General features: G+C 36.1%; 1 protein-coding gene across 1 annotated transcript in view; it reads left to right on the plus strand.

Annotated features, from left to right (window-relative positions):
• The window catches only part of SGTB (small glutamine rich tetratricopeptide repeat co-chaperone beta), a 29,050-nt gene extending 10,683 nt beyond the window's left edge, over positions 1–18,367 (plus strand). Inside the window, exons 3-11 of the mRNA XM_026670552.2 lie at positions 555–658; positions 4,641–4,710; positions 6,317–6,416; positions 8,152–8,256; positions 10,810–10,948; positions 11,046–11,108; positions 11,733–11,770; positions 14,114–14,197; positions 16,147–18,367. Of these exons, the coding sequence (XP_026526337.2) occupies positions 555–658; positions 4,641–4,710; positions 6,317–6,416; positions 8,152–8,256; positions 10,810–10,948; positions 11,046–11,108; positions 11,733–11,770; positions 14,114–14,197; positions 16,147–16,258 (815 nt within the window). The 3' untranslated portion in view covers positions 16,259–18,367. The remainder of the gene's footprint in view (positions 1–554; positions 659–4,640; positions 4,711–6,316; positions 6,417–8,151; positions 8,257–10,809; positions 10,949–11,045; positions 11,109–11,732; positions 11,771–14,113; positions 14,198–16,146) is intronic.
• The last annotated feature ends 628 nt before the right edge of the window (positions 18,368–18,995 follow it).

Raw genomic sequence — 18,995 nt, forward strand, 5'->3', positions numbered from 1 at the left:
TTAGGATAATTTGTTAAATCAGTAGTAACTGAACATGATGTTATAAAATTCCATTTAAAGGGACACAAAAACTAGCAATAATGTCAGATTGTCATGCACAACTGCTAAGATAAATGTTTGAGATTCATACTGTAAATACTTTATACTATATTTGTAGTATGAATCTCAAACAATTTTAAGAGACTCTGAAGATTAACAAAGACCATATTGGCAGGTTACGAGCGATGCTTTATTAATTTTTTTTCTCATTGTTAGCCTAGATTTATTGATCTTATTGGATTTCTTGCAGATTAATATCTTTCTGAACTTAATTTAGGTACTGCCCAGCTCCAAGCTGACTCTAAATGACTCACAATATAACAGTAACAACAAGAACAATAATAAACACAGTACAAAACAAAACAAGATGGGATCTGGTTGCTCTGCATAGAAACAGAGTAAAAAAAATATATCTATTTGGTTTTTGGGTTTGAGATCAGATAACAATTACGGTTTGAAATTTATGGTGATGATAAACATCACATTATTTTTAAAAATAATTTATTTCTCTCTAGTGGCAATTCAGTGTCTGGAGACAGTCTTCAAAATTAATTTAGAGGATACCCGTCTTGCAGTACCTTCACGTTTGATAGAAATATTTGCAGATTCTTGTCATAAGGTACAAATTAATTAATTTTTGTATTATTATATCTTTATAGAGATTCAAACATTTTAATAGGGTACACTTTTCTATAGAGAATTCTAGCTCCAGTTTGCTACCAAAGAATTGTAGAATGGTCCTTGCCTTATTTATGAAATGGCTTATTTATGAAATGTTATGATACTTTTGTTAGCCTGGGCCAAAGATTTTTATTCAGCTTATAGATTTATTTTCATCCCTTTTTTTCAAGTTCTGATTGGTTTTGATTTAATATAAATCAAGGATGTCAAATTCAATTTCCTTAAGGACCGCATCAGGGCTGTGGTTGTCCTCAGGGGGCCTGGCGGGCATGGTCGACTGAGTGGGCATAGATGGCTGGGTAGGTGTGTCTGACTGGGTGGGCGTGGCCAGTTTGATGCCACTTCCCAAACTGCTGCCATGTTTCCTCTTTGCACTGGGTAGACTGGGCTGAAGCTACACTGGCCTGATCTTTCCTTTACGCACTGGGTAGACCAGGCCAAAGCTACGTTGGCCTGATCTTTCATCATTAGGTAGACTGAGCCGAGGCCACACTGGCCTGATCTTTCCTCTTTGCACTGGGTAGACCAGGACAGCCCCAGGGAGTGGATCTGACCACATTGTGGGCCTAATGTGGCCCGTGGGCCTTGAATTTCTAGGGTTTCTTGGGTTTCTTTTTTTTTTTAAAACAAGTTTTATTAATTTTTAAAACACACAAATTATCATTATTCATTACATGTTTAAACCTTTTTCCATTGTAAATTTAACAAGTCAGATAAATTATGATTCTGTTTTAAACCATTTCCATATAATATACCAAAACCTCTTATTCAATTTCTCTTTACTTCTCTTTACTCTTATTCAATATCATTATTATTATTTCATCTGATTCTTTCTGACTTAGTTACCATTATTCTCATTCTATATTTCTACAAGTTTTTACCAATTCTCCCCCAAAAAGACATATACACACAACACACAAAACATAAAAAAATCTTTTGGAAAGTAACTTGGGCCCAGGTATCTCTCTCTTCATGGACTTCAATTATATTCATGCTCATCTTACATATCATTACTTATTTTATTTACCATTCTAAACCTTCTATATTAACTTCTCCACATATTTCACACTTCTTAATTCTACCTTAATTAATCATCTTAGTTTAAATCATTATACTTGTATCTTTTGTCCATTTTTTATCATCCCTTTGTCTCATCCCTTATGAAAAAAAGAAAATCAGTTTCTCCTGAAATCATTAATCAGAGTATGATGCCTTTCTATCTCCCCCTAAGTTAATCAAATTAATCTTTAAAATAATATCTAATACCCAATCAGATTTTGCTTGGTACATTCTATCTAACTAATACATCCAACACAATTATGCATAATTAGACAATAAATCCAAATATTAAAAAGAAATACTATAATAAAAATTTTATAATAACATCAATACCATAATTTTATTAAACTCTTTAATTAAAACAATATTCTAAACCTCTCCTATTATTAAGTTTTAAAGCCAATCATTTTTAAACATTTTAACATTTTAATCTCTTATCAACTCTTAAACCATTACAATACTACCATCTCATCTTATGTACCTTGCAAAATCTTTTTTTTTTTTTAAAAAAAATTATACTTTATCCATTATCCATAAAAATTCCTTTTTTCCATTTAATTTCAAAACGTTGTAGCTTTTCTCCACCTTTTCCCTTTCTTTCTTTTCCCAACAAACCTTTCTACCCCCTTCTTCTAGCCTCTGCCTTACCGGCTTCCCTCTCTGTCGTATTTCTTTTCCCTTTGTTTACAATCATCATATTGGTTTTGCACTTTATTTTTCCCTTTCTTAAATGTTTTTTGGATCTTAAGTCCTTAAATCCTTTAGTTTTCTTCTTTTCTCTCTCTTTTGTTTCTCTCTTCCTTTTTCTGGATCAAATTCTGAGATTCATTAAAGATGGCTCCTTCCTTTCTTTCTTGTTCCTCTGCTGTCTTCATCTGTTGTAATTTTTGTTGATAATTAGTAAGCGCCATTTCTAAGAAAAGGAAAGCTTCTTCCACACCATCTTTACCATTTTTTTTGCTTGTTCATATTCTTTTCTTAGTTCCTCAACAGAAAGAGCCATTATAAATCTTTTCTCTTCTTTTCTTCTTCTTTCTTCTTACAACAACCAGAATATTCAAAAGAAAATAAAAAAGATAAAACAGTCCCAAAGTTATCAATCAGTCCAAACCAAGGCAGAGTTCTCACTTTCTCCTTCTGGGGTAATATCAATCAAAGAGAAAGAAAGTCCAAATCTGTTTAAAATCTTATTACAATATATTCTAGTCTTCAAATCCTTAAGGCATCTGCTCCAACAAATCTTAGCATACAAATATTTTCTTCTTAATCCTCTCTCTTCCCACTCATCGCTTAAAACCAATTTCCACCTAAAAATAGGTTTCTTAATATCCAGTTATTTATTCCGTAGGAAAAGAGGGAAAGCTATCCTTTCAGCACCTTCAAGCAGCTGCTTTTTCCTCTTCTGGCAGGTATTATTCAGAGAATCATACTTTTCAGGAATTTTATTAAATATGTCTTAGAGTCCTAGGAGCCAAGAAAACTTTCTCCTCTCAATCACTTTCTCCACTTCCTCCTGCGCATTCTTACCCGGCTGCCAGCTTCTTTGTGGCGGCCATTACGGACCGCCGCTGCACCGTCCTGGGAAAAGGGAGTTCTGCCGGCCAGGAGGGAGTCTGCAGCACCCCAAACCCTTCTCCGGATCCCCTACTTCAGCTGCCCCTGCAGGGCAGCCTAGCTCCGCACCCGGCTGGGTCGGAGCCCCAAAACGGCTAGCGGCAGGGATCGCGCAGCTTCGCAAATCCCTGCCGCTCGCGGCGGCCGACAAACCGGAAGTCTCCAGGTTTCTTGGGTTTCTACTGGTTCTGTCCACCTCTGTAGAACTGGTAGCTCTGAAGAGCAGCAGACTTAGAACTGGTTCTATGTCTGCTGATGTTTTTGCCTACACGCCCGCCTGGGCTCTTATCTGACCGTTATTTCCTGCTTTTTCAACTTCAGCTGCCGTGTAAGGCACAGCTGCAGTTAAAAAAGCAGGAAAAAAGTGCTTTTTCAAAGGCTGCTTCTCTGCACACAGCGCTGCTCAGCTGTCCAGGCACCAAGCTGATGATGAAGCAGATCAACTTGTGCAGGGAAGCACATCGTAAATCACCGAACCTCGTAAATCACCGAACCGGTAGTTAACCCTGTCGGATCCCACCCCTGATGATATACATCAAGAACTATTATTGACAGATTATTGACTATTGTTGACAACTTGTCATGATTTAAAAATATGGTTTAGAATGTATTTGAGACCTTGATCTGTTCAAAAATGGTAATTGTACATTTGTAGATAAAATAGCTTAATTAGAAATGTACATTTCATGTAGAAATGTAAATACATGTTTATATTTAGTTTTATATACCTTCATACAAAATACCTTGTATACCTTCAGACATCTTAGTTGGACACTGCTGATTAATATTTAAACTAGCTTTAGTTTGCATATTTCCTGCATCCAGATATGAATATATATAAAGAGAACGAGAAATGTTTCAAGAGAATGCAATCAGATCCATTTCTTTTACATAGCAAAGTAAAAAAATAGACATACTCTGAGCTGATTGAATATGGTGAAATCCAGCATAGATTGGTGCATTGCTTTCCCTAGTGCTTGTGTTCAAAATTAATATAGTAAATGGAACTCAAGATTGAAAGAGCTGACTTGAGTACTCCCAGATTACTATTTGGATAGTGTCTCTGCTCTGACATACTGTGCACTAAAAAGGAAATTACTTTATAGCATTGATTTCTTCCTGATATTACATTATCGATATTTATTGCAGAATAGGCCCCTTGTGGCTTGTTTGAGATCAGTGATATAAATGACCCTAAATAAAGGATTCTAGAAAATAATATTTGTCTTTCTTTAAAATATCCATAGAATGAGATTCTACCTCTCTCAGATTCTTTGCCTGAAGACCTTGAAAAAGCTGATCAGCTCAAGGATGAAGGTAGGAAACTGAAAAAGAATTGAAAAAAAGAATCCTTTCCACCATTGATAACATAGTTTATTTGTTGGTCATGATGATAGATAAGCTCATGAATGAATTACAAATGGTCAGACTACTGGTGTTTAATAGTTGATCTTGTATGGAATGAACAGTGTGTTTAAAGTATAATGTCTCCTTGCTGCTTTGGAAGAATAAAAAAACCCACAAGAACATAAAATGTACAGCAAATCAGTATAAATGCTTATTTGGATTTAGGATGAAAGATATATTGCATTTAAATCACACATCACATTAGCATAGTATGTCCTCCTTAATTTTGGTCTGGTGCTGTGATGGTGGCATGCAGAGCCATTTGTGTGGGCACATGAGCTCCAGCCAAACTTACCTGCACTGCACATACACGCGCCTCCCAGCTGATTTTCAGCCCGTTTGAGGCCTTTTTTGGCCTCCCAGAGGCTCGAGGGAAGCCTCTGCAGCCTTTGCAGGTCGAAAAATAGGTCCGTTTTGTCACTTCCTATATTTCCGGAAATACCGGAAGTGACAAAACGGGCCCATTTTTCGGCCTCCAAAGGCTGCAGAGGCTTCCCTCGAGCCTCTGGGAGGCTGAAAATCAGCTGGAAGGCACGCAGTGCAGGTAAGGGGGCATGGGGGAGCCTTCTGGGTGCTGGCACGCAAGTGCGCATGCACAAGCGCACGCACAATTTTCGGCACAGGAGCCCAAAAAGGTTAGCTACCACTGGTCTAGTGTGTAGACTAATATAAGACTTTGTGGTTTGCAACCTATGGTTTATGGCCTGTTGCATTAACCTAAAAATCCTTAGAGTTTCTTGTTTAATGAATCAAGCCTTTATTTGCACCTCCTATCTTTGTCAGCTTCATTTTAGTAACATCATTTGTTTCCTTTCAGATCATAATATTCTGTACATTCAATGTGACTCCCATACAAAAGAATGTGGTCTCATAAGTGGTTTAGTAGAATGCAAGCAGTAGCTATTTTTGTTGCTACTCCAATTAGCAATGTCACACTCAATGCAGTAATATAAATGAAAGCATTTCTGACAGATGGCTATCCATCTTCTTCCTCAGTGCTTCATTCAAAGACAGTCCATTTCTTAGATCATTGGTAACTGGTTCTACTTTTAAAGTATTCTTTATAGTTCTATAACTATAACTTAAGGTAAATGTGTTATATTTCTGTGGCTTAGATCTATTATTTTTTGTCCTGTGTTCTAAGGTAATTATTATTACCAACTGAAGTTAACGGATATCCAAAATTGCCATCATTCATGACATGGCATCTGGACACAAATCTTTTGATTTCAGCTATGATACTGTAGCTGTTGGAACTGTAATGGATCACTAATTTCAGCCAGTTTGTCAAGGAATGTTCCATCTTGTGTCAAACAAAATTACAGGACACAAATTTTAATAGTTCCAGTTTGTATAACATTGCTCAAAATAATTTGTTTCAAAAAAAATATTTATGAAGGGTAACCAAGTTGTTTTTTATGGGGTGTATTTTACAGCACCCCTAAGGCTATTGTTCAAAACAGCATTTCATCATTTCAATTATTGATGACCATTTTATTATGATGATTTATTTTAGGTAATAATCACATGAAAGAAGACAATTATGCAGCTGCTGTGGATTGTTATACCAGGGCTATAGACTTAGATCCAAATAATGCGGTTTATTACTGCAACAGGTGAAGTTCAAATAAAGCATGCAGATATTTATTTCTGAATTATATTTATACTTTTCTCAGTATATACCACTGTTCTGCAGAATGCTATGCCAGGCATTTGTTAATTTCACTGTTGTATTTATTGTCCTTCCTTAATTAGGCTCAGTCATCAGCTATCATTTTATTTGAAATTTAAGGCCCAGTGGAGATCAATGGCTCATCTTTGGAAAAACTTTAGTAGAGTTAGATGGGCAAGTCTTTGTTCAGTTTTAAGAATGTGCAGCTCTTCAGTTCTGAAGCAGAACAAATACTTTGGAAGGCATGTGTGCATTCTTTAAGAAGCTGTTTCTTTTCCCACCCTTGAAGAGCATATGCATATCCCAGGAAAAGATATTTTTGAGTTAAGGAGACGTTGAAAAATTAGCAACATTTTATTTTTATTTTTTAATTTTATTTTATTTGTCAATCGCTTACAAGAGAATAGGTATAAGTATAAACATGAGTAAGAATACAGGAAATAGGTACAAATAAATGGGGACAATAGGACAGGGATGGGAGGCACGACGGTGCACTTATGCACGCCCCTTACAGACCTCTTAGGAATGGGGTGAGGTCAGTAGTGGATAGTTTGAGATGCAACAATAATATTGTTATTGACGAGCCGACTCTTGCATGGGTTCTGTCTGTTTGGTAACAGAGATGGTTGTTTCAGGTTGTATCCCTTTAAATCAGTGTTTCGCAACCTTCACAATTTTAAGATGTGTAGACTTCAACTTCCAGAATTCTGCAGCCAGTATGCTGGCTGAGGAATTCTAGAACTCAACACGTTGAAATTATTGAATTTGAGAAGCACTGAGTTCAACCATGCCATCTGTCAGGACTTAAAAATTGCACCTGCCCTCTGGTGCCTTCTGATGTTGTTCTAGAAGTCTTTAAAAATCTGGTTGTTCTCCCAGGCCTGGAGTAGGGTGGCTTTTAACTCCTGTCAGGTGTGTATTTATAATATATGAAAGTTGTCTTGTCTGGATACAGACTTTTCTCTGTTTACTTATTTGTTTATGTTTCCAGAGAGTAAACTTTCCAGAGTCACTCTGAAGTCATGTGGCATTTATATAAATAAACAAATTCTAGAGTTGTATTTCCTAAAGTGTGGTCTCAGGAGCCCTGGGGGTCCGAAAGGACCCTTCAGAGGCCCAAGAAATCAAAGTTATTTGCCAGATATTGAAGATACTTGCAGAAATTTAAAACAAGATCACTTTTCTCATTATTAGTTCTTTATTTAGTTAAAAATATAGGGCTCTTCATGAAAAATATTTATGTTAATATCTAATGGGTATAATATTGTTATTTTGACATGATTCAATAAATAACTATTCTATGAATTCATCAGATTTAATTTTTAATATTACACACACACACATACATATATCTTTTGGGGTCCTCCATAATTTTTAAAAGTAGGAAGGGGTCTGAGAGCAAAAAAGTATAAGAAACGCTGCTCTAAAGGTATTCTTAATTTTGGTATTTTTTAATTTTGTTAAGAATGTGTTTCTTGACAAAACAGAAACATGACTTTGGTAGATCTTTTTCTTCAATATTCTTTCTGTTCAAAAAACATGTAATTAGTGGGTGGAAAAACAATCTACAGCCTTTTTTTTAAAATAACATGATAATCATATTAATGGTTGGTGGTCAGATGGAGATCATTTTGTTCACTTATATATATTTTGAGCTTTGCTCTTTTTTCACACTGTAGAGCTGCAGCTGAAAGTAAACTGAACAATCACAGTGAAGCAATAAAAGACTGTGAGAGAGCAATTGCAATAGATCCAAAATACAGCAAAGCATATGGAAGAATGGGGTAAGCAAATTAACTTGTCATATCTCACATTTCTGGGCCACCCATCTCCTTCAAAGAGGGACGTGTTCTATTTTTTGTTGTTTCCTTAGACCATGTACTGATGCTGTGAAAGATTAAAAACAGTCATGGAGCAAGAGTGCTATTAATTCGTTCTTTGATACACTTTCATTTCTTTCCCCCTCCATATTTTTCTTTCTCTGGAACTCTTGTACCTTCTTTCTTTCCCTTTTCTCCTTTGTTCTCTCTTGTTCTCCACACTTTCTAATCTCTGTGGTATTCTTCTTCCTTGCCTCCTCTCGATCTCTTTTTCTATTTTCTTACAAAAGGAGGAAATATGAAGCTCCTCCTAGCAGTCTGAACCATTTTCTCTAAGGGAAAAGCTCTAGATATTTAAAATATTTGGCAACATCTCAAATTAGTAAATCTTTTTACTTGATTACCAAGAAGCTAAAATATTAATACATTAATCTGAATAATAATAATAATAATAATAATAATAATAATAATAATAATAATAATAATAATAATAATAATAATAATAATAATTCAATCAATTTAATTAAACTAAGCTGTTCAAATTAATATCCTCAAAATGAAAGGGCTGTCTGGGTTACTGCATGACTTCATTCTGATATGCTTCATGATTTTAATTTAATTCAAAAACCAAAGCAATTACTTTTTTTAGGTTCTACCTTTTGTGTTTATGAAACCTGAAGTGTCCCAGATGATTTCATGTATGTTCATTAATGTACTTTTAAAACATTTTTTTAACTTTCAATTTATTCTCCCATCTTGTAACCGAAAAATCAGCAAAAGCCAGAACAAGAAAGTTTTCTTTATGCGAAAGATCTTTCTTTCTTTTTTCTTTCTTTCTTTCTTTCTTTCTTTCTTTCTTTCTTTCTTTCTTTCTTTCTTTCTTTCTTTCTTTCTTTCTTTCTTTCTTTCTTTCTTTCCTTCCTTCCTTCCTTCCTTCCTTCCTTCCTTCCTTCCTTCCTTCCTTCCTTCCTTCCTCCCTCCCTCCCTCCCTCCCTCCCTCCCTCCTTCCTTCCTTCCTTCCTTCCTTCCTTCCTTCCTTCCTTCCTTCCTTCCTTCCTTCCTTCCATAAAGGCCCATTGAGAACTTTAAAGGAAGAAGGGTAATAAGCAATGGCGGGATTCAATTTTTTTTATTACCGGTTCTGTGGGTGTGGCTTGGTGGGCATGGCAGGGTAAGGATACTGTAAAATCTCCAGTCAGAAGTGGTATTAGCTGGTTCTCCAAACTACTCAAAATTTCCGCAACCGGTTCCCCAGAACTGGTCAGAACCTGCTGAATACCACCTCTGGACTAATAAGTATTTTTAAACTCCATAATAATATTTGGTCGGTTATATGACATGGTTTCAAAAAAATAGGAAGTATTCAAATCAATGGCCTTTTTTCAGTTGACTCATTATATTGACCCTCTCTGTTGACCCTCATGATTTTCAAAATAAGCAAGTTTTGAGCTTCTTAAAAGTAAGATTTGATCCCAACCTGTGGAAAATTATCTTTATTTCTAGAACCTGACAATTATTTTGTGCAACTAATCTATAAGCTACTGAAAGCTATCTTACAAACAGAAAAACTTTATATTCTTTTTCAAACATCATTTATCATTTACTATTTGAGAAGCTTACTAAGTGAGAAGTTAATGTAATATGCATGTAACTATATGGTAAACCCATTTCTCATGGTATCCACTACACAGAATTGAAATTATATACCATTCCCTATTTTCTAAATGTATGCAAATTGTAATAAAATTCTCCCTATATGTGGTGTAATATGGTTTGCTACACATCTACTACATTATATCATTACAAATTTATATATATGTATGTATGTATGTATGGATGGATGGATGGATGGATGGATGGATGGATGGTCCATGCTTTTAAAGGGACTTCTTGTAACTGTGCTTAGTCACAGACTTAGTCACAAAACTGCAAAGTGCAAAGAATCAAAATCATTTGTATAGGTTGCTGCATAAATGATTTATTTACTATATACAGCCTATGCCCTATTGCCTATACACAAAAATCTGGTCAACTAATGATCAGCACTAAATTGGCATTAGATAAGTGTCAATAGAAGGCAAGGAGGAGCTAGATTTGGATCACTTGTGGCAATGCAAAGACTCTAAACCGATGATGTGTTTTATTCTGCCCCCACCCACAGCTCTGCCTGTTCTTCTATAAAAACACCTCAGCATGGATGAGTAGCAATTCTACAGGTAGTTGGGATGAGGAGCAGAGAGAAGCTTATATGAAAATAGAAATAGAAAGTAGAGAGTTACTTTTAAACACTAGATAAACTGAGCAATAAAGTAACCAACATTCAGTGAATGCCGTTTTAAAATAAAGCTATAGGGCTAGGAAAATATTAACATTTTTATTACTTTGTGGCATACTTTTAATGAATTTGAGCCCATTCTTTATGATTTAAACTGTATTTATATTTTTAAAGAATAGATTTTAAAAAATAGAAATATTTGTTCATATTGTCCTCATGTTGACTCCCTTTGTTCATATTAGATTGGCTCTAACTTCAATGAATAAATATCAAGAGGCAATTAACAGTTACCAAAAGGCACTGGATCTTGATCCAGAAAATGATTCTTACAAATCAAACCTGAAAATAGCTGAACAGAAATCAAGAGACATGTCCAGTCCTGTAAGTTAGCTTTCAAATCATTTGTAATAATAAATTGTTTAAGTGTTTTGGTTATCCAGTGCTTCTTTACTTATAGTTGGCATGTATTTATTTTCAGACTGGAACTGGTCTGAGTTTTGATATGGCAAGTTTGATAAACAATCCTGCCTTCATTAGCATGGTAAGTGTATTTAAAAATTATTGTTGCTGTTCCTAGATTCCACTGTTTCTCATATTCGCTAACTACTTCTTACTCTTCTTGATGTAATATTTTCATTATTTGTTAAGATGATGATGTCATTGATTAAAATTAAATCCTTTCTTTCACCTTATTCAAAGCACCCTGTAACTGGAATGCAAAATACAAAAACTCAACAGTCAAACCAATACAATTAAAATCAATGGAGACAATGCAATGTTCTTAACACCAGGACAATTAAAACTGCTTGAACAGCTAAAAGCCTGGTAAAAAGGAGTGTTTTTGATATTTTGTTAAAAGGGTGGGGTGAAGATATGGTCCCTTGGAAAGTATTTCATAGTTTGGCCCCATACTTGAAAAGATTCAAGTAGCTGAGCTTCTAACGGTTTGGGCAGCTTCAAAAGAACCACATATTACAAGTAGCTAGACTCATAATAGGCCAGTACTGAGATACCATAGTCATTTGATATTAAGGTTAATTAAATCCCAAAAAAGTTTGACTTTGAAAGTGCAAGTCTGACCATTATTCACAGTGGTACTTGCTAATGAAACTATCCTGCCAAATTATTGGCTTCCTTATGGCTGAAATTATTTCATCTATTTCAGGCAGCAAGTTTAATGCAGAATCCTCAAGTCCAGCAACTGTAAGTATCAACACAGGCCACCTGTGTTGTCATAGAGATGACAAAGCAAGCATAACATAGAGGATTAGGGTGAGCACACATCACTTTCAGGAAACACACCTAGTCCTGAAATTTCACTGAACAATTTTCTTTCTAGTAATGATTTTTCCATTTGTTAGACTAGGATGAAGAAGAGATTATAGCTCTGCTTTTGAACTCAAGAAAAAATCTGGCAGTGGAATCTGTTCTTTGATGGGTTCAAAGAAAATTCATATGAGTTTCTGAAATTTAAATCCTAATAAATTGAGTACATGCGTGTTATGTGACATGGTTTCTATTCCACCACACTTTTAGACTCTAGGTGACTCATAATACTAATAGAGTACAAAATATAAAGATTGTAAGTAGTTTTGAGAGGTAATCTTGAGGATATGTGATAAGGAGAGCATCAGTGAATATTGAGCAGAATTTGCTGCTCAAAAAATTGTCACTCGGGCACATCACCTAAAGCGGAGTAAAGTAAAGTAAACCACCATCTGCTGTTCAAGATGTGTCAATAGTTTTGAATGTTACTGGAAGGTCCAACAGAGCAAGAAACACTGCACTCTATCCATCTGGATGTTTCCTGGGAATGGATTTTAACCTGGGGATGTTTTGATCACATCCCCAGGTTAAAATCCACTTCATCCAGGACTCTTTCTAGCTAAATCCTCATCACGTTCTCAGCCTTTATGTAGAAAGGGTGAATTAAAGGCCTAGTGGTATTATTCAGTCAAGGGATCACTTCTTCAAAGTGACTGGTATAGTCCCTTCCCTTAAAAAAGTATTTTCCACCCCTCAAACCCAGTTGCCTATTTTTTCCTTGTCTGCTTATATAGGTCCAGGAACAGCTCCAAAAGATTCCTCAGATTTAAAACAGTTCCAGATAACCTTAGCAGCATTGAATTCTGCCTTTATCAGGCATTTTAGAGATAAAAACCACTTGAATTTGCAAGTTGGACTCATGAGTAAACAAGTCCCAGCAGCCTGAAGTTCTTCTCATCTATCATTCCCTAACAGCATGTCAGTCCATTTAAACAGAGCTGTGAGATGCACAGACATAATAAGGGCACAGATAGTTCTATTTCACTACCTTAACCAATGAAGTAAATGTTTAACATTGTAAGCCACCCAGAGTTACCCTGAAGTAAGATGGGTGGTAAGGTAGGTAGGTAGGTAGGTAGGTAGGTAGGTAGATAGATAGATAGATAGATAGATAGATAGATAGATAGATAGATAGAAGATAGATGATATACATACACACACACACACACACACGGAGGGAGGGGAGGGAAAGGGAGAGAGATATGGATGATAGGCAGGCAGGCGGTATAGATTCAAACCTAGGCTCATACCAGTGTTCAGTCATATTTATTCTTCATTTTTTACTATTTAGAACCTGTAGAATCTACATTTAATTTCCTTGAGCTGTTCCTTAAACCAGTGATCCCCAACCTTTTTGACGCCGCGGCCCGGTACCGGCATCAGCTGGGCGCCGCGGCCCGGTACCGGCATCAACTGGGCGCCGCCATCTTTTTTACGAAAAAGTGCTTCCGGTGACGCTCACGGAAGCACTTTTTCATCAAAAAGATGGGGGCGCTAGCGCCTCGGTGAGCTTTTTGGGTAGAAATGGCTTTCTACCCGGAAAAGCTCACCGAAGCGCTTACGCCGCCATCTTTTTGATGAAAAAGTGCTTCCGGTGAGCTTTCTACCCGAAAAGCTCACCGGAAGCACTTTTTTACCAAAAAAGATGGCGGCGCCCAGCAACCAGCGGCCCGGTAAGACTTGTTCCACAGACCGGTACCGGTCCGCGGACCGGCGGTTGGGGACCCCTGCCTTAAACTATGAGCTCCCTTGGATCAGCAACCAGAAGGAGGTGTATGAAGCGGGGGAGGGAAATCTTGCACAGCAGCCTTATTCACTCTTGATTACAGAGATCAACTAAGTAAATAGCCAAACTAATCATCCGATTGTTAGGGAAATCTTTAAATGCCTCTTCAAAATCACTTCTATCCCTAAGACATCTGAGGTGGATCATTGTAACTGCCTCCCCGCCCCCGTTATGCAGAGATTACAAGTGATAGCAGCCTTCATGGTAAACAAGCAACAGTGCTTTAAAAAAAACAACTCACATTGTTCTTATTTGGATTTATGACAGTGGAAATTGTTTGCATTAATATATCTCATTCTCAATGTAAGTAGGCTTATAAGAGCTTTACATTTACTTGTAGTCTCTTAATGAAAAAGAATATAACATGATAGTTAATAACAATGGATATGAAAATCTGTATTTCTCTTTATCAGTGTCATATCTATTCCCTTTAGAATGTCAGGAATGATGACAAATGCTATTGGGGGTCCTGCTGCAGGTGTTGGTGGTCTCACTGATCTCTCAAGCCTAATTCATGCGTGAGTATATATAGTTTAATCCATTTAGTTAGTTGATATAATTTAGATAGTTTAATTCATTTAGTTGATGCATTTGATAAAAGGTTAAGCTTTAAGAAGTAAGATGTTGTATATCTGGTGGTCAGAATGACTAAAAATACTGGAAGTAATTTAATGAAGGATTTGTAATTACAGTAAGTAAAAGTAGCATGGTGTTTGTTTTGTTTTGTTTATATCTTTGAACTGGTCTTGTCTCCTGGCAACGCGGCCTAGACAAGTCCCGGCAGTTTTCTTGGCAATATTTCAGAAGTGGTGTGCCATTGCCTCTCTCTTAGGGCTGAGAGAAAGTGACTGGCCCAGCTGGATTCATGCCTTTGGATCCAAAGTTGAAAAGAGCTCCTTTATTTGGGTGTTAGCCTGCGCTTATTGTATACATGTGGCATGTATCTCCTTAAATAAACCATTTCTTTTCATCAACTTGCACAGTGCCATTTCTATAGTGCAAGCTAACTCTCAGAATGAAAACCTCTTTTTGGTTCTAACTTTTTACTTTTTCACCTTGTTGTCCCAAATACCCATTTCATTAGTTCACTGCTTTGAGAGTTCATTTGATACAATATATTGTTGCAAATACTACCTGTAGTAAAAATATATTAGACTTCCTAAATTTTGTTTTAGCAATTCTTACCAAGACTGAATTCACACATTGTTCTAAACCGTATCTTGTTTTATCCCCATGACAAGTTCATCAGGCATAGTTTGCTGTCACTTGTATCAAATGTGGCTGAGTTTAGATACTGAATTAAGCCAAAGCCAACCAGAACACATTATGGCTTAATGTAGTGTAAGCCTAAATCTTGTAGATTTTTTTTTTTACAAAATATAACGTATATTGACATGTAACACAGAAATGAAGATTAATCTTTGTTGTTTTTATCATTTTTGTATTGCTTAACATAGTAGTCCTCTTTAAATGACAGTCATTTAGCAACCATTTGAAGTTATGATGGACACCCCCCCATCTGAAGTTAGTTATGGCTTGGTTCTGACAACAGGGCTCCTCAGTCACATGACATTTCAGATGCATTCCAATTGGCCCACATTTACAGCCTTTTTCAGCATCCCAAACTCATGTGACTATAATTTATGATGTTTTTAACAAAAACCAGCATTTACTTTGATATTTTCAGCAAAACACCCTATAGCCGTGATGGCGAACATATGGCACGCATGCCACAGGTGGCACACAGAGCCATTTGTGCTGGCACGCAAGCCACAGGCAAACTTACCTCACTGCGCATTCGCACCTCACAGCTGATTTTTGGCCTCCCAGAGGCTTGAGGAAAGCCTTTGTAGGCCAAAAAGTAGGCCCGTTTCATCACTTCCTGTATTTCCGGAAATACTGGAAGTGACAAAATGGGCCCATTTTTCAGCCTGCAAAGCCTGCAGAAGCTTTCCTCAACCTTCTGGAAGGCTGAAAAAGGCCTCAAAGGGGCCGAAAATCAGCTGGGAGGCGCAGTGCAGGTAAGTCAGAGGAGGGGGCATGCATTACTTTCTGGGTGCTGGCACGTGAGCGCACAAAATTTTTGGCACAGGAGCCCAAAAAGGTTAGCCACCACTGCACTATAGCAAATAATGGGCTTGCTTAACGAGTGTGTTTCACTTAATTACCATGATGATAAAGGCAACTTCTAAAAAGGTAAAATAAAGTTGGTCATGTGCCGACCTGCTTTATGGCCATCACAATTTATGTCCATAATGGGCAGGCTTCATTAGTGTCATAAGTCAAGGACTACCTGTGCATCCTTAGGTTAACATTAAGTTAGAATTTTCAAATGCCTGTGTGGTTTCTCTCTTAATAAACAGAGTAACTTCTGTTTGAATAATATTATTTCATTAATTTTAGTGTATTACATGATAGTGGCTGTCTTTATCTGATCTTTGTTTTTAAAAATACATATTTTGTACAGGGGACAGCAATTTGCCCAGCAGATCCAGCAGCAAAATCCAGAGCTCATAGAGCAACTGCGAAACCATGTTCGAAGCAGATCCTTCAGTGGTAGCACTGAAGAGCATTCTTGATTCAAGAAACATCAGTTAAAATATTGTTCCACTAATTCCAAAAGGCATATTGTAGCTTGTAGCAAATATCACCATTGTAATTCTTCTCAGACTTGAGATAGAAAATTATTTGTGTGTATTCCTTATTGTCTGTTGGAAACAGATCATTGCACACAGATTTGAACATATCATGTATGTTTAGTGATGCCTTTGTACATGGATTATAATTAGAACTGTTGACTTATTACAATCTCTGTGTCAGGGGAGCATCTTTATATTAATAAGCAACAGCATGTGGATTTTTCATTCTCTTTTGAGAGAATGGATTTTGCAGCATACTGTGCACTGAAAAACAGCTGGTGCATGTCAGAAGAGTAGAAGATGGGCTATCACTCCTGTATAAAGGTTATGTATAAATTATATTTGATAAGGTTGTTTCTTGCTCTCCAATACAAGGCTGTGGGGTACATATACAATTATGCATGTCTAATTGGCAATAAACATAAAAGGGTTCACTTTTGACAAAATATGGTTGATTATTGGAATAATTGAAAGAAAAGACAGCCTGACTGTTTGAATTGCTTCAGGGTCAGATAGTATGGCAGGAGAAAGAAAAGCTATGAGTGAACAGATGGTGGGGAAAGATGGATAGGTGTGGTTATAGAAAGTGGACTAGAGATATTAAGCTGCATTTATAATATAAGAGGGCAGCTAAATCAGTTTGTAGAGTGATTGCTATTGATTAACTGCTAAGTTTGAAAAGAAGATATAGAAAAATGCTTGCTCTTCCGTATTGTTTTACAAAAATGATCAACATACAAATCTTCTATAGTATGGGGATGGGAGAAGACAATTGTGAATTCCATCTTTAGGAGGTATAATTAAGCAATTGAGTCTCCACATAACTTGTGTTCAATGGTTAGTAGAAGGATGAAATTAGAATGGATGTCCAGAAGTGGTACATAAAGGAATGTTAAAGAGAAAGCTCCAAAGAATATAGAATGGGGAGAATCTGCATATGGAAACTCTAAAGACCTTTAGAGTGAAATGATACCATGTTCTATATTAATATAATTTTATACGCATGGTATCAACAGTATTTGTCATCTATCTGCTTGCATAGTCCTGGAAGGTTGACTGTACATTATAAATCCATTTAAGAATTTGAGATGGCATACTTAGGTACATTATTTAAAACACTGACTACTATATAAAAAACTGCATTTGTCAGAGTTTTATCCCTCTGTTATGAATCTGATTTCACACACACACACACACACCATTATTATTTTTTCTTGTTTCTTTTCTCCCTCTTTCCGTTTTTTTTAAAAATACGGAACAGAATTACTTAAATCATTTCTACAGGAATAGAGCAGTTCATTCTGGAGAAAGCTTTCAGTGTCACAGTATAATGTTATATTTAGAAAACTTTTCAGGGGAGGATATTCTGGAATATTGAGTGGGTGGAAGAACATTGACAACCTTCTGGTCTAAACAACAGTTTGCTAAATATTTATTCTGAATATACGTGGAGTCACTGAACTATCCTGAGTTTTCCAGAAACATTCCTCTCACCTGTGTTGAACAAGTTCTGTTGGCACTAGAACAGATTAAACTAACTGCATTAAGTGTATACTTCAAAAGTGGGAGGAACTGCTAACAAATAATAATTTACAATGAGTATAGTCCAGATGTTAATAATTAACTCTAAAAACTGTTCTAAATTATACTATGTGTAACGAATGTTCTGAAATCATTTGGTAAATTTACTCCAATGCTAACTTAATAATTGCTGCTATAGTGCTTATTGTTGCTAGTTTTAATTCTAAAATGAAGATTCCATGTTTTTCTTAGCTATCCCATCCCTTCTATAAGCATGTGTTAAAATGTCCTGTATATCTTGATTCACTGTCTTTCAAATTCAGAAAGTTAGGTGCGTAATACAGCACTGGCACTTTCATATTCACAGTGGAGTATTTGCCAAATGAATGCATATTTCAGAAAGTAACATTTAAATGACTATTCACATTCCATTCTAGTTACTTATCTCAATTTTTCAAGGACGGATAATGAATCAGTCCTCTGTTATTTGGAATAAGTTTAATAAAACAAATATGCCGTTTTCATACAGTATTGTCTCTGGTGTTTTCTTTTCATTCTTTATTTCAGGAAGTCAATTCTCATGTCAAGCTATTTTAAACCAGGGATATTTGTAGAGGTAATTGTATTTCTAAATAGAAAGCTACTTATTTAGAAATTTAGCAATTGCTATTAAATGACAGAATTCTTATTAAGTTTAATATAACTTGTTTCCTAAGTAAAGATTGCCATTCTGATCCTATTTCATGTTAAGCTTTCATAAATGCCAACCATTGTGGTAAGTACCAAAAATCACCATAGAAAGAAAACAGTATAGTAATTTCATATAATTCAATTTTCTTGTTATTCCCAGCTATTTATGCCCTTTATTTGGCCTACAAATCTGAATGTTTAATTACCAACTCCCCATTTTTAATGAATCACTAGATGCAGTCAAGTAGATGCCTTATTAACTCATAATCGTTCAGTACGGCAAATCTAACCATCTAACTTACAGATTGCAATGATCCATGTCAAATATAACTGCAGTGAGAAGAAAAGGAATCTGCCCAATTGGAATCCAGCACTCTCCATCAGTGGCAACCATCTTGGAAAAATACAATAATGCCCTTTTCAAAATAATCATAGTAATGTGGTCCAACAAAGACTTGTAGCAAGG

This window comes from Notechis scutatus, chromosome 2, assembly GCF_049901735.1.
Source record: "Notechis scutatus isolate UNSWTSFEM ecotype Mainland chromosome 2, rNotScu1.2, whole genome shotgun sequence".
In the NCBI taxonomy this organism is placed as follows: domain Eukaryota; kingdom Metazoa; phylum Chordata; class Lepidosauria; order Squamata; family Elapidae; genus Notechis; species Notechis scutatus.